Raw genomic sequence first — 13,299 nt, forward strand, 5'->3', positions numbered from 1 at the left:
CTCTGATGCTTATTAGCTATATAACCCTTGGATACATCATTTAACTACCATCAGTAGGGGTGGCTAGGTGGCGCAGTAGATAAAGCACTGGCCCTGGAGTCAGGAGTACCTGGGTTCAAATCTGGTCTCAGAAACTTAATAATTACCTAGCTGTGTGGCCTTGGGCAAGCCACTTAACTCCATTTGCCTTGCAAAAAAAACAAACCTAAAAAACAAAATAACTACCATCAGTCTCGGTTTCCTTTATCTGGAAAATGGGGCATAATAATAACACTTACCTTTCAGGGCTGTTATGACATAATGAGATAATCTTTAAAAAGAACTTCAGTGTGCCTGGCCCAAAATAGGCATAATAGAGATGCTAAATGATATTGTTCCTTTGTTCTATAAGATCATGATATCAGGGATATGCCCTGAGAAGCACTCGAAATGAATCTGAAGCTAGGTCAACAGCCTCACTATCTCTTCCAGAGCCATCAGGGTCCACTGGCCAAATATAGGTCAGAACAACTGGACATGGACCTGACTGTGAAGAGGCAATTAGGGTTAAATGACTTGCCCAAGGTCACACAGCTAATACAAGTCTAAGGTCACATTTGAACTCAGGACTGCCTGACTTCAGGACTGTTGCTCTACCCACTGTGAGGGGGGCACCTGACTTAGAAGGTGGCTGTGAGAAATGAATAAATCAAGATTTGTAGGTTTTATGTGTTCTATAAATGCTGGCTATTATTAGCACTATGATCAAATGATTATAGTTATAGAGCTAGAAGGAAATTCATTGAGTCATTGGATTTAAACCCCTCATTTTACAGATGAAGAAACTGAGCTTCAGAGAGGTTGTACGTGACTTGCCCAGGGTCACAAGCTAAGGACTAGAATGTGGTAGGGAGTACTCTAAGGTTTACAAGATTCATTGCATAGATGACCTCATTTGACTTAGCTAGAAAGCATATGACTGGGATCTTTTTGGAAGGCAACTGGAGTTAAGTGATTTGCCCAGGGTCACACCAGTGTCTGAGGCCAGATCTGAACCTAGGCAGGTCTTCCTGACTTCAGGATTGGTACTCTATCCATTGAGCCACATAACTCCCCCTTGGGGTGATATTTAAGCCCATTTCTTACCAGCCTCCAAGTCCCCACTCTATCCACATCTCCATGATGCTCAATTTGATCTTTTCAGAGGTAAGGATGGCTTGGGTTTTATATGATCAGCTGTAAAAGCTGCTCTTTTTTAGCTTGTCACCTTCATGCATGATGAAAGTAAAGCAATAAAAATGAGGGTGAGGGGCATTGTGGTCCTGCCATGTTTAGAGAACAAGAACCAAAGCCATCCTCTAAGCCTTTGACCAGAGACAGCTAAGAAGTGAGAGCAGATCCCAGAGAACATTCTCTCCATAGCAGCTGCTGCCCCCTTGTGGCTGCTAATGACAAAACTTCTCTCCCATTTTACAGCATGAGTTTTTTTTTTTTTAAAAGGTTGATTTCATTTAACCTTCCCTTCCAAGACTGTTTCTGTGACTCAGGATTTGTTTATCGAAATGTGCAATTCAAAGCAAAAATCCAACATTCCAATTTCAGACAAAGGCTTGGGAGGGTTCTTACAGTGCTGTCACAGATGACTATGAGTCACTGGGGATAGGAGTTAAACAAACCCAGGAGGTTACCCTGGTACTGAGGGCTTGAACATGCAAGGAAAAGAAAAGTAAACTTCCAATTTGTTCCACAGCAGTGAGGGTTATCTGGTACAGCACTGTGGGATGTCAGAGGAATGCTATCTTAGGCAACAGAATGGCATGGGAAAAGACTAAGGGATAAAACTCTTGAGTCTTTCCATGCTCAGGATTGTCATTTAGTAGAAAGGATCTGAGGCCACTGAAGTCAATCCCTTCATTTTTAGATAAGGAAACTTAAAAAGGTTAAGTGATTTATCTAGCACCCATCATTACAGAGGTTCATAGTTAAGTACTCTGAGGACCTCAGAAATATAGGACATATAGTCCATACCCTTTAGAAATGTAGATACTAGAAACAATCTGTAAGCATCTGGTGACTATTTAGACTGTTATCAAATGGAAATGGCCTGAAGTTGAAGATGTTCACAATGAAAACTTTCACAGATTCAGTCTCAGAGCTAGGAACTCAACAGTTGTTTGTTTAGTCTAACCCATTCTGAAAAAAGGATTAGCTCCCATCTGTTAAATAGGTCTCCAGACTTTTCTGTAAGGTCTTTGGAAGGGGGAGAGCCACAGTCTTCTGGGATAGCCCCTTTTATTTCTTTTTTTAAATTTATTTTTGCAAAGCAGTAGGGTTAAGTAACTTGCCCAAGGCCACACAGCTAGGTAATTATTAAATGTCTGAGGCCACATGTGAACTCAGGTCCTCCTGACTCCAGGGCTGGTACTCTCCACTGCACCATCACGCTGCCTCTATCCCCCTTCTACTTTTGACCAGCTTTCATTGGCCTCAGGAAATTTTACCTTCCATCAATCCTCTTCCCAATTTGACCCCGGCCAGATCTGGCTCATCACCTGCTTTTGAACAACTCAAAGACTAAGAATGCTTTTTTTTATGTTTTTAAGTAAACATCTATTAGCATTCAAAAATATAGTTCACAGAACCTTGAGGAAGGCTAGGCCTAGGTGGCAAAGTGACTTATCCAATGTCATATAGGTAGTAAAGGATCAGAACCAGACTTGAACTCAGTCAGGTCTTCTGACTTCAATCTTAGTTTCCTTCCTTCCCTCCTTTCATCCCTTGCTTCAAATTCTGCCCTCTTGGGACAAGCAGAATGAGTTCAATTTTCATTTCAGAAGATAATTTTTTAATTAGTAAAGGTATTGAATCACAGTGCAATGGGTAGAACATCAGCCCTGGAATCAGGACCCAAGTTCAAAACTGGCTTCAGACATTTGATACTTACTAATATGACCCTGGGCAAGTCACTTAACCCCAACTGCTTTGCCAAAAAAAATTATATACTCTAATGTGTAGGCAAATATGAGATGAAAATTAAGATGGAAGCAGTGTGATGTGAAAAGTATGCTAAATGAGTGCACATTGATAACCTATATCAAATTGTTTGCTTTCTCAATGAGGGAGAGAGAGAATTTGGAACTCTTTTATTTTAAAGGATGAATGTAAAAAATTGTTTTTATATATAATTGGAGAAAACTAAAAAATATATTTGGCTCAAGGAAAGAAAGGAAGGAAGAAAGGACGGAAGAAGAAAAACAAAGAAGGAAGGGAGGAAGAGAGAAAGGAAGGAAAGAAATTCAGCTTGAGGTTAGAAGACCTGACTGAGTTCAAGTTTGGTTCTGATCTTTACTATCTATATGATATTGGATAAGTCACTTTCCATCCAGGCCTAACCTTCCTCAGGGTTCAATGAACTAAATTTTTGTATGCCAATAGACGTTAACTTAAAAATATAAAAAAGTATTCTTAGTCCTTGGGTTGTACAAAAGCAGGTGGTGAGCCAGATTTGACCCAGGGGTCATCTGCTGTCCCCTACACTAGATGGTTCCCTGAAGCTCTAAATCTTAGGATGCCCAGGATGGCCCTTCTGGAAGGCAGACAGGTTGGTATTAGATCACATCCCAGTTTCTTAGAGGTGTTGCTCAAAGCCATCCAGACTGACACAAATACTGTTTGATAGAGAGGCTTCTGAGAGATCTTGCCAAGTCTCAGTCTTCAAAGTGGAGACCAAAAGCAGTTTTCCACTGATTCCACATTCATGTTGAGTGGAGCTGATGTTGGACCAGGGAGGTTCCTGGGTTAAAGGAGAACAGTGGACCTAAGGCTCACAGTCAACATCAGATGGTTTCCTGGAGTCTTTGCTCCTTCCTGTCTACTCCTGCTCCTCCAGGATTCCTTGAATTCCAATCTTTGGAGGTAAACCACTATATACCCAGGATCCGGCCTCAGAGACTTACTAGCTGTGGGACCCTGGGCAAGTCGATTCACTATTTGCTTCAGGTTCCTCAACTGTAAAATGAGCTGGAGAAGGAAATAGCAAACCACTTCCGTATCTTCACCAAGAAAACTCTATATAAGGTCATTAAGAGTCAGATATGTCTGAAATGACTCAACTGTAAGTTTCTCTAACCCCTAAATAATCATTTAGTTAAATTATTACTCTAACTAATCAAGAGGTGTCAAACTTGTTCCTAAGCATGAACCCAAATTAAAATGTAATTGGAAAATATTTAACAAATTAAAAAAAATGCAGCATAGATAATGTTAAATGTGTTTTTCTAAGTCATTATGCAGATCTGTTTCTATTCGATTTTGATACCACTGAATAGCTAACAATTTTAAAAATATTAATCTGGGAAAGTTGCAATAGTAGGGCCTGGTGAATGATATATAAGATTTGAAACTAGGGGGATAAGAATTCAAATCCTGCCCCTGACAGTTGCTAGCTATGGGATCTTGGAACAAGTCACTTACTATCTATGGGCCTCCAGCAGCTCGCTAGAATCATAGACTTAGAGAGTTGGAAGGCATTTCCTCAGGGGAACTTAATCTTTTTGTGTGTGCTGTGGATTTCTTTTGGCAATTTGGTGAAGTCTATGGATCCCTTCTAAAAATGTTTTTAAATGTATAAAATCCTTATAACCAATAATACTAAAATATTAAAAAAAACCACAAGTCTACAGATTCCCAACCTCTAGGTTAGGACTCCTTGATTGAGTCCAATCTCTTTATTTTACAGTTGAGAAACTGAGGCCCAGAGAGGTTGAGTAACCTGTCCTAAGTCACACAGCAAGGAAGTATCTGATGTAGGATTTGAACACAGGACTTCCTCCTTCCAGGTCCCATATTCCACTTCACTCTGATAATTAGGTCTCTATCTGTTTAATGGAGGAAATTGTTCCCATGCTGAGATTCCCCTATAGTTGACCAAATCACAGAGCCTTTTTGTATGGGTGTAGCCTATTAACTTAGATACTCTTCCGGAAAGAAAAATCACTTCCAGAATTTTGAAATGCAAACATTACAAGTTAAATGAGCCAAAGCATTGCCAAGTGACCAACTAGTCCCTTCCAATCTACCCACAACCTGTTTTTAAACAGCTATTTTAAAATTGCTACTGAAAGGGTTTTACAAAGTGTTACATTTTATGAAATGCGGTTCAAAGGGAGCTTGGAGGGAAGCCAGTCAAACTGCAACTTTTTATGACTGAAGAAATGGTCTCGGAGACATCAGATAATTTGACTGAAATCATACAGGGGTTAAAGAGCTGAGCCACTATGCGAAGCCAAGTCCCCATGTGTCCAAAATCAACAAACTCTGAAAACAGTTCTCTTGTGAGCTGGGCCTGTTGGTGTGGGTCCTGCTACTGAAACTGGTGGTGGACGTGAACTCAGCAGTTCTGAGCCGTAGAGTAGAACTAAAACAGATGCTTCCTAGTAGTGGGACCCTGGACAGGTCATCAACCTCTCTGGGCCTCAACTGTTTCTCGGTTGTAAAATGAAGGGGGTTGAACTCAAACGGGTTGGTGGGGGTTCCTAACTTGGAGGTGAGGGCACGTTAGGAACCTATGGACTAGCCTTTTTTCTGTTCACACAAAATTTGACCCCAATAAAATGAGCCCCTGGGAGTAGGGACCAGAAAGCTGGATGCCCAAGAAGGGATAAACCAGTCCAAGTAAGAGATGGAAGATGTGGAAGACTTTTTTGCTGCCCAGGAGTCAGTGGCTGCTGCACTTCTAGTCTCTGTTAGGGAGATCCTGTCTCAAAAAAAAAAAAAAAAGGTTTCTCCTGCTTGTTCAAATAACAGGAAACTGTTTCCTGTATTTATAATCTGGTTTTAATTTAAAGTACACATTCTCTTTTCTTTAAACACAATCTCTTTTACTTTGTCTTTTGGACAAGTTATTGGTGGCCAGTTGGGGCAGCTAAGTGGTATAGAGGATACAATAAAGTCAGGGAGATCTGAGTTCAAATCCAACCATAGACATTTACTAGCTCTGTAACTCTTGAGCAAGTCACTTATCCCTTTTAGACTCAGTACCTCATCTGTAAAATGAATTAGAGAAGGAAATGGCAAACCATTTCAGTATCTTTGACAAGAAAACCCCAAATGGGCTCACAAAAGGTAGGATCTAAGAGAGATGACTCAACAACAACAGAAAATAGTGAGCCACAGCTCTCTTCTTTATTAACCGCGCAGGACAAATAACACTTCTTCAAATAAACCCTTACCCACTGGTCTTCATGAAAAATGAGAGTACTTTCAAAAATGAAAATCTGCAATCATTTCTTATTGTGTCAGAAAGCAATGACTGAGGCAGCACTGTGCATAATGTTTGTGTTTGGAGGGGAAGAAAAGGAAATTGGGGATAAATGACTGGCTTGGGGTCATCTAGTAAGAGTCTGACTTTAGAGCTGATCTCAGGTCCTACTGACTGTTCCATCACAGCATCCCCTAGCTGCTTTGAACATAAGACTGATATAGATATATTGATTAGTTTTGCTGAACTATTCTTTCTCCCCTTTTAAAAATTTTTTATTATAAGGACTCACTTTCTAGGACAGAGAAAGGGAAGAAAGAGAAGACCATATTGGGAAATATAAACAATGGCAACACAAAATATATTAATAAAAAAATTTTTTAAGAAAAAAATGTTAAAGTAATGCCTGTGGTAAATTGGGTTCTGACAAAGAAGCTAAGCCATCACCCCCAATGTCACAAGCTAACCAAAGGGTGCTCTCAACTTAAAGGCCTCAAAAGCCCTAAGGGGCCTCATGGATCTACTTTTGGAATGAAGTCAGTAAAAGCTGGGAGGCCCAGGGACAGATAGAGAAACCAGGCAAGGAAGAGAGGAGAGAGTTGGAGAAATCCATTGACCATCTCCTTTCTTCAGGGTGGCAGACTGCTTTATGAATTCTTGGCTGTTAGGGAAAGGCATTTTCCATATATTTTATATCTGCTTATATCTATACTGAGTATAGATTTTATATCTGCTTAAATGTGTAAACGGTGCACAATTGCTGTGAGTAGATTTTACAGTTGTTTCTGTGTGTTCATGGTACATAATTATTGCATATAGATTTTTGTGTGTACATACTATCTTCTCTATTGCAAATTTCCTTGACAGCTGAGCTTATTTAACTTTGTTTTTATAACCTGATTGCCAAACAGTCACTGGCACATGGCAGGTAGTTAATAAATGGTTATTGATTGACTGATCTGTTTTATGATCCTAGGCTTTCCCTCTTTGGATATCAGTTTGTTATCTAAAAAAGGAAGGGGTAAAGTCTCTCCCAATATATATTCAAAAAGGAAGGGGTAAAGTCTCTCCCAATATATATTCTATGATTCTTTTCTTTCCATTCTGCCCAGCTTGATATGAAAATGTCTCCAGGCTGCACTTTCAAGATGAAGAATCTAAAATCAGATCCTGGTGAGACTGGACATGTTGTATATTCAATGGTGGTTGTGGTTGTTTTTTGTCCTTCAATCTCGCAGGACACCATATTGGGAACATGGACTATTTGTGCCTGACCTGTGATGGAGTTTCCCGAGCTCATATTGATTGGATCAGCCAGTGGTCTCTTAACATAGTGGTGACAACATCAAGGTGGTGATGCCATGCTACCATGCCATGCATATGCAGTGGATCTGAGTGAGGAGGGGACTATGCTAAGTCACTAGCCTCACTTTCTGGAGCCATCTGAGTCTAGAGACCAGATATGGATCAGGAAGATTAGAGATGATCCTGGATGAGAGACAGAGTTAAGTGACTTGCTCAAGGTCACATAGCTAGTAAGTGTCAGATGTCTGACAGATTTGAGGTCCCATTTGAACTCAGATCCTCTTGACTCCAGGAGGTTGGTGCCTACTAGTGAGGCCATGGATAAAACAAGTCTCTAAAGGCTATATAGGTGAGTAGCAAATTTGCATCAAACTTCTGGAGAAAGTTTCCAGACCAATAATTCTCTTTCCTGATGAAATCAACCTAGCATAGTGGAATAAGCACCTCCTTTGGAATCTAAGGACAGAGGTTCAAATCCTGCCTTTGTTAAATTCATATTTTAAATTTATTCAATTAATGCAGGGGTGAGGAACCTCTGGCCTTTGAGTCATATAGGTCTGGTGTTGCCAAAGGCAACCACAAGTGGGACCTAAAATTCAATAATTCTAGTAGCTTTTAAAGGGTGAATTAATTACATGTTTGACCAAATATAGTCTGTAGATGATGTTAAAAATATCCAGATGTTCTTGGCAGAATAAAGGTTCCCCACCCCATAATTAATGTTAAAAAAATGTTTCCACATGACACTAATTTCATTCAGGAATTACATATGCTCCCACAGTCTGAGTGACCTTGGACAAGTCATTAAGTCACTGATTTTTTCTGGGCTTTAATTTGCTTATTTATAAAATGAGAGGGTTGAATTAGCTGGTTCCTGAGCCAGAGCTGACTCTATGATCCTACAGCACAGGTAAAGCAACACAAGGACTCTCTGAAGGTCTCTCTAAAGAACGTTGGAATTGATTATGACGCTTGGGAGATATGGGCAGAGGACCTTGTGGCCTCATCATCATCAGAGAGGATGCTGTACTCTGAATAGGGCAGCATGGAAGCAGCTCAAAAGAAACATGACATATGTAGGTTTAGAGCAAGCACCCCAGATGTTCGCATAGATTATTTGTGCCTGACCTGTGGAAGAGTTATCTGAACTCGTATTGGTCTGATCAGTCAGTCAGACACACTGTAATCTCTAACATAGACTTGTCTGTCATTTTGCTTCCCCCCCCCCCCCAGTAACGAAGAAAAGGAACCAAACAACCAACAGCACAGGTCCAGACCCAAAAAGCAAAAAAGAGACACATCATTCACAAATACACACCTTTGAAGATTCACTGATCTTGTATGGACGAGACACTCTTGTCTGTCTGGCCCCCTCCATTATAAAGTGATTGATAGTATTCCTACAAGAACAAAACAGAGAATTATTGAGCATGTAATTGTCATTGACTAAATTCATAAGGATCTGGTACCCAGATACAGCCACTGGAAGCAAGAAGTTGGGAAATCACGGAAAGAGCCGAGAGACTAGACTTTAAGATAAAGATGAGATTGAATAAACTATATTCCCGGTTTTCTTTAAATCAAGTTATAGTGAAGAATCACAAGCAGTTAATAAATAGCCTCCATCTTCTATTTCCCAGAATACTCATCTGCAAATCATAGCCAAATCTTTTGTGGCCTGTTGGCCATGAATAAGGCTTATGAATACTGACTCATGTAGCTAAATCAAAACCCCTAACAGGAGGATTGATGTAGGCATCTGAAGAAATCCTAAGAATATACATATTTAAATATAGATATGTAGCTATGCATATATGTATATTTATGTAAACATACACATATATAGATATATAAAAATACATATACTATTGTATGATTAAAGATTTTAGAAAATTTCTTAGAAAAGTATGACCATAGAGGTAGCCAGATGGCATAGTGGATAGAGCACAGGTCCTAGAGTCAGGGTGATCTGAGTTCAATTCCAGTCTCAGAAACTTACTAGCTGTGTTGACCCCCCCCCCCCAAAAGTGTGGTCTTGCCCAATTTTCTTTTGACTTTTTGCAAGATAACTGACTTGCCCAAAGTCACACAGCTAGATCATTATTAGGTGTCTGAGACCAACTCCAGGGAGGGTGCTCTATCCACTGTGCCACCTAGCTGTCCCCCAGTTTTCAAGGTACAGGCAGGACAAGTATATAGGAAACAAATTCAATCATTAAGTGTCGATTGTATGCAAAAGGGTAAAAGTTCTTGCTTTAAGAGGTACCTTGCCTATTGCCGTGGGGGTGGGCAGGTCAATGATTCAATTAAGTTGGGTTCTGGTGCCTAAGTGGTAACTTTAGACAAGTCATTTGACCCCTATAGGCTGTAGTTTCCTCATCTGTAAAGTGAGTGGTAGATCTGATCATCTGCAGGGCTCCTTCTATCTCTACCAGTCCACAAAAACTGGGTAAAGAGTTATTGATAGGTTTTGGGGGGGAAGAATAAATATGAAAGACAAGGGCACGCACGGAAAGGGTAGATGATCAATTAGGCAACTCAAAAGCTGGCCCTCTTACCTGGTCTGATTATCTGGGGGGGGGGGCAGAATTATCTGAGCACATGTTAAGTGGAGAAGGTCCAGGTATCACCCTGTGGAAAATAAAAACTAACTCTCCAGATGGCAAGGCAAGTAGGCATGGGCTCAGTTCTTGTTCAGAGCCCCTGGGACCAGAGAAAAGAGGTGCCAAGGTTTTTAAGATTCAATTTCCTGGGTGGAGTCAGTCCAGAAGAAAATAAAAGTAGCATTTACCTGAACCTGCTCTCACCTCAATGGAAAGGACAAGGTCTGGAGAATCAAGAGGACATGGGTTCGAATCCTAGCGTTGCTACCTACTGGGTGATCCTGGGCTCCCGAGGGGTCTCAGTTTCTTCCTCTATAAAAGAGGGGATTGAAAAGAGATCGAGATGGCTGGGCTCCCTCCTTCCTCTGGATTCTGTGAGCCGAGTAGAGGAATGTGGAGCTAACTAAGCTCCGTGACCTCCCCCGAGCTACTTAATCAGTTCTGGGGCTCTCCTGGCAATTCTGGGTAACGGGGGGTGGGGTGGGGGCGGCGTTTTCTCGGTATGGACAGGCAGTTCTCTCTCTCTCTCTCCCTCCCCCAGAGACTCCCACACTCCAAAATGCCAGCCATCCAGAGCTCAAAGCGCCCCCTCCCCAAGCCCCAACAAACCGTGAGCCCTTCCAAGATCCCGAACATTCATTAAACAGCTGCTGCTTTGGGGGGGCAGGGAGGCAAAGTTTGGCTAAAACACCGTCCCTGCTCGCAAGTAGCTTGCAGTCTGGCAGGGGCCGAGACATAAAGGAACAGAGGAAAAAAGGCGCCTCGTAAGAGATCTGGGGGACCTACCTGAAGCCCACGGGCACAAATGGATCCTTAAGGTTTACCCTCTCGTAGGGGGCTGGGCTTTAGATGTGCCAACCCGGGCAGAGGTAAGAAGGGGGGGGGCAGCTGAAAGGTAGGGACAAAGATTCCGGGTCCAAGCTGGACCTCGGACTGCACGGGGAATTGGCCCGGGGCGGGGTGGGGGCGGCTCGCTTTGCTGGGGGGCAGCTGGAAGGAGGGATGCGAAGTGAGAAGGGAGGGAGGAAGGGCAGGAGGCTCGGGAGCTCGCCCGGGGACGAGCGGACCAACCTGGGCAGGTGAGGGCTGCGCGGGCGGGCTACAGGCTGGCCGGAGAAGCGCCGCCGGCGCCCGGCCGGGATCCCGATCCCCCGCCCCAGCGGCCGGGCGGCAGCAGCAGCGGCGCGGCCGGCCCTCCGCGGGCTCCGGCTCCGGCTCGGACTCCGGCCCCGGCCCCGGCCCCGGTCCCGGTCCCGGCCCCGGCTCGGGCCCCGGCCCCGGCCCCGGCCCGGGCCATGGCTCCGCCAGGAAGTGCTGGGCCGACTGAAGCGGAGGCCGGGCCAATGGGAGCTCGGGGAGCCAGGGGCGGGGGCCCGGGAAGAGGTGGGCTCAGCCCGCGGCCAGCTGACGCCGGCCCGGCCGCAAACAAACAAGCCGGGCCCGGCCGGCCCGCCCCGCCTCCCGCCACCCCCGCCTCCCTGCCCTCTTCCTCCACTCCCTTCCTCACTTTCCTCCTCCCTTCTCCTCCTCCTCCTTCCTTTCACCTTCTCTTCCCCTCTTCTCCCCTCCCTCCCCCTCCTCTTCTCCCACTTCTTTCCTCTCCCTCCCTTCTCCCTTCTTTCACTTCTCTTTTCTCATCTCTCTCCTCTTCCTCCCCTCTCCTCCTCTCCCTCCCCATTCCCTTCTTTCTCCTTTCTCTTTCCTCCTCTCCCTCACCTCTCCTCCTTCTCTTCTCCCCTCCACTCTTCTTTCCTCTCCCTCCCTTCTCCCCTCTCCTCCCTTCCCTCCCTCCTCCTCCTTTCCTCCCCCTCTCCCTTCCCCTCACTTCTCCCCACCTCCTTCCTCTTCCTCCCTTCTCCTCTTCCTCTCCCCCTCCTCCTCTCTCTTCTCCCCCTCCCCCTTTTCCTCTTTCTCTCCCACCTCCTTCCCCTCCCTCTCCTCTTCTCCCTTCCTCTCCCTCACCTCTCTCCTCTTCCCTTCCTTTCCCTTCCTCTTCCTCTTTCTTCTTTCCTCCTCTGTCCTTCCTCTCCTCTTCCCTTTTCTCCTCCCTCCCAGAAGTCCATGAGGCCTTTGATCTGATGGGGCCCCCTGCTGCTGACCTACTTGGGATTAGGCACAGGGCTTGGGGTGAGAAATCTATGGAACCCAAGATTATAGGATTTGGACTTGGAAGAGGCTCTCCTAGTTTAACTCCCCCCACCCCCATGAGGAAATGCATGAGGAAATGGAGACTCCTAATCTAATTGCGAAGGTGTAGGTACCCAACCCTTTGTAAGCAGAGGTGATGAGGTTCAGCTCTGCCTCCCTTGCCCTCCCCTCACTGTAAGGTTGAGGGTGTAAAGTGACTTGGAAGAGACCTCAGAATTCATATAGATTAATTCATTTTACACATGAGGAAACTGAGGCAACCCAGTAGACTATGAGGACAAGGACTGTTTTTGTCCTTTGCATCACCAGCATCAGGTACCTAGTAGGCATCTAATAAATGTTCACTTACTAACTGGTTCAAATAAGTATTTGTGCAACGTCATCAGCTATGGCAGGTGTGGTAGCACCAGGCTTTGAAGCCAGGTTTTCAAATTCCAAATCCCTCAATCTTTCCACATCAGGCAGGCTCCCACTCCTAGGTGCCAGAGTTGGAACTGGCCACTGTCTTGTTCATTCTAAGACAAATTTTTTTTTCTCAGCCACCAAACCCTTCTGAGAAACAACTGTAATCTACAGGAGATGCAATGGCAAATAGTAGCTATTCCCAGACTCCATTTCCTCACAAAAGTCTCCATTTCTGTGATCCAGTCAGAATTTGTAGTCAATGACTATTTATGAAAGGCTACTTTCTTCCAGGAATACCACTAATTTCTGGGGACTACAAACAAAGGCAAAAGATAGTTTCCTCTTTGGAGAAGTCCATAGAAGTCTTAGCAGGGAAGTAACATGCAAGAAACTATATAAAAACAATTATTCTTTCTAAGATTCTAGGTCATTTCACTGAAGCCCCACAAGTAACAAATAACTGGGCTGGGATTTTAGGTACAGACAGGGCAAAGTGATGTAATTTTTCTGCCCATTAAAAAAATTGGATATTTCTATATTCATTAATGTCAAGGTTGGTTTGTTTGTTGTTTTGCCCAGGACTATGATTCCAATACTGTA

General features: G+C 43.7%; 1 protein-coding gene across 3 annotated transcripts in view; it reads right to left on the minus strand.

The window, feature by feature from the left end:
* Positions 1–13,299, minus strand: part of KLHL36 (kelch like family member 36) — a 34,348-nt gene that overhangs the window by 14,491 nt on the left and 6,558 nt on the right. The window contains exons 1-2 of one of the 3 annotated variants that reach the window (XM_074201929.1): positions 11,218–11,315; positions 8,862–8,943 (exon numbers count right to left, since the gene is read on the minus strand). In XM_074201929.1, coding sequence (XP_074058030.1) covers positions 8,862–8,921 — 60 coding nt within the window. In that variant the 5' untranslated portion in view covers positions 8,922–8,943; positions 11,218–11,315. Of the gene's footprint in view, positions 1–8,861; positions 8,944–10,932; positions 11,076–11,217; positions 11,316–13,299 lie in introns of those variants that run through there. The other 2 variants (XM_074201933.1, XM_074201927.1) reach the window with 2 other exon arrangements.

Source organism: Macrotis lagotis, chromosome 1 (assembly GCF_037893015.1).
Source record: "Macrotis lagotis isolate mMagLag1 chromosome 1, bilby.v1.9.chrom.fasta, whole genome shotgun sequence".
In the NCBI taxonomy this organism is placed as follows: Eukaryota; Metazoa; Chordata; class Mammalia; order Peramelemorphia; family Peramelidae; genus Macrotis; species Macrotis lagotis.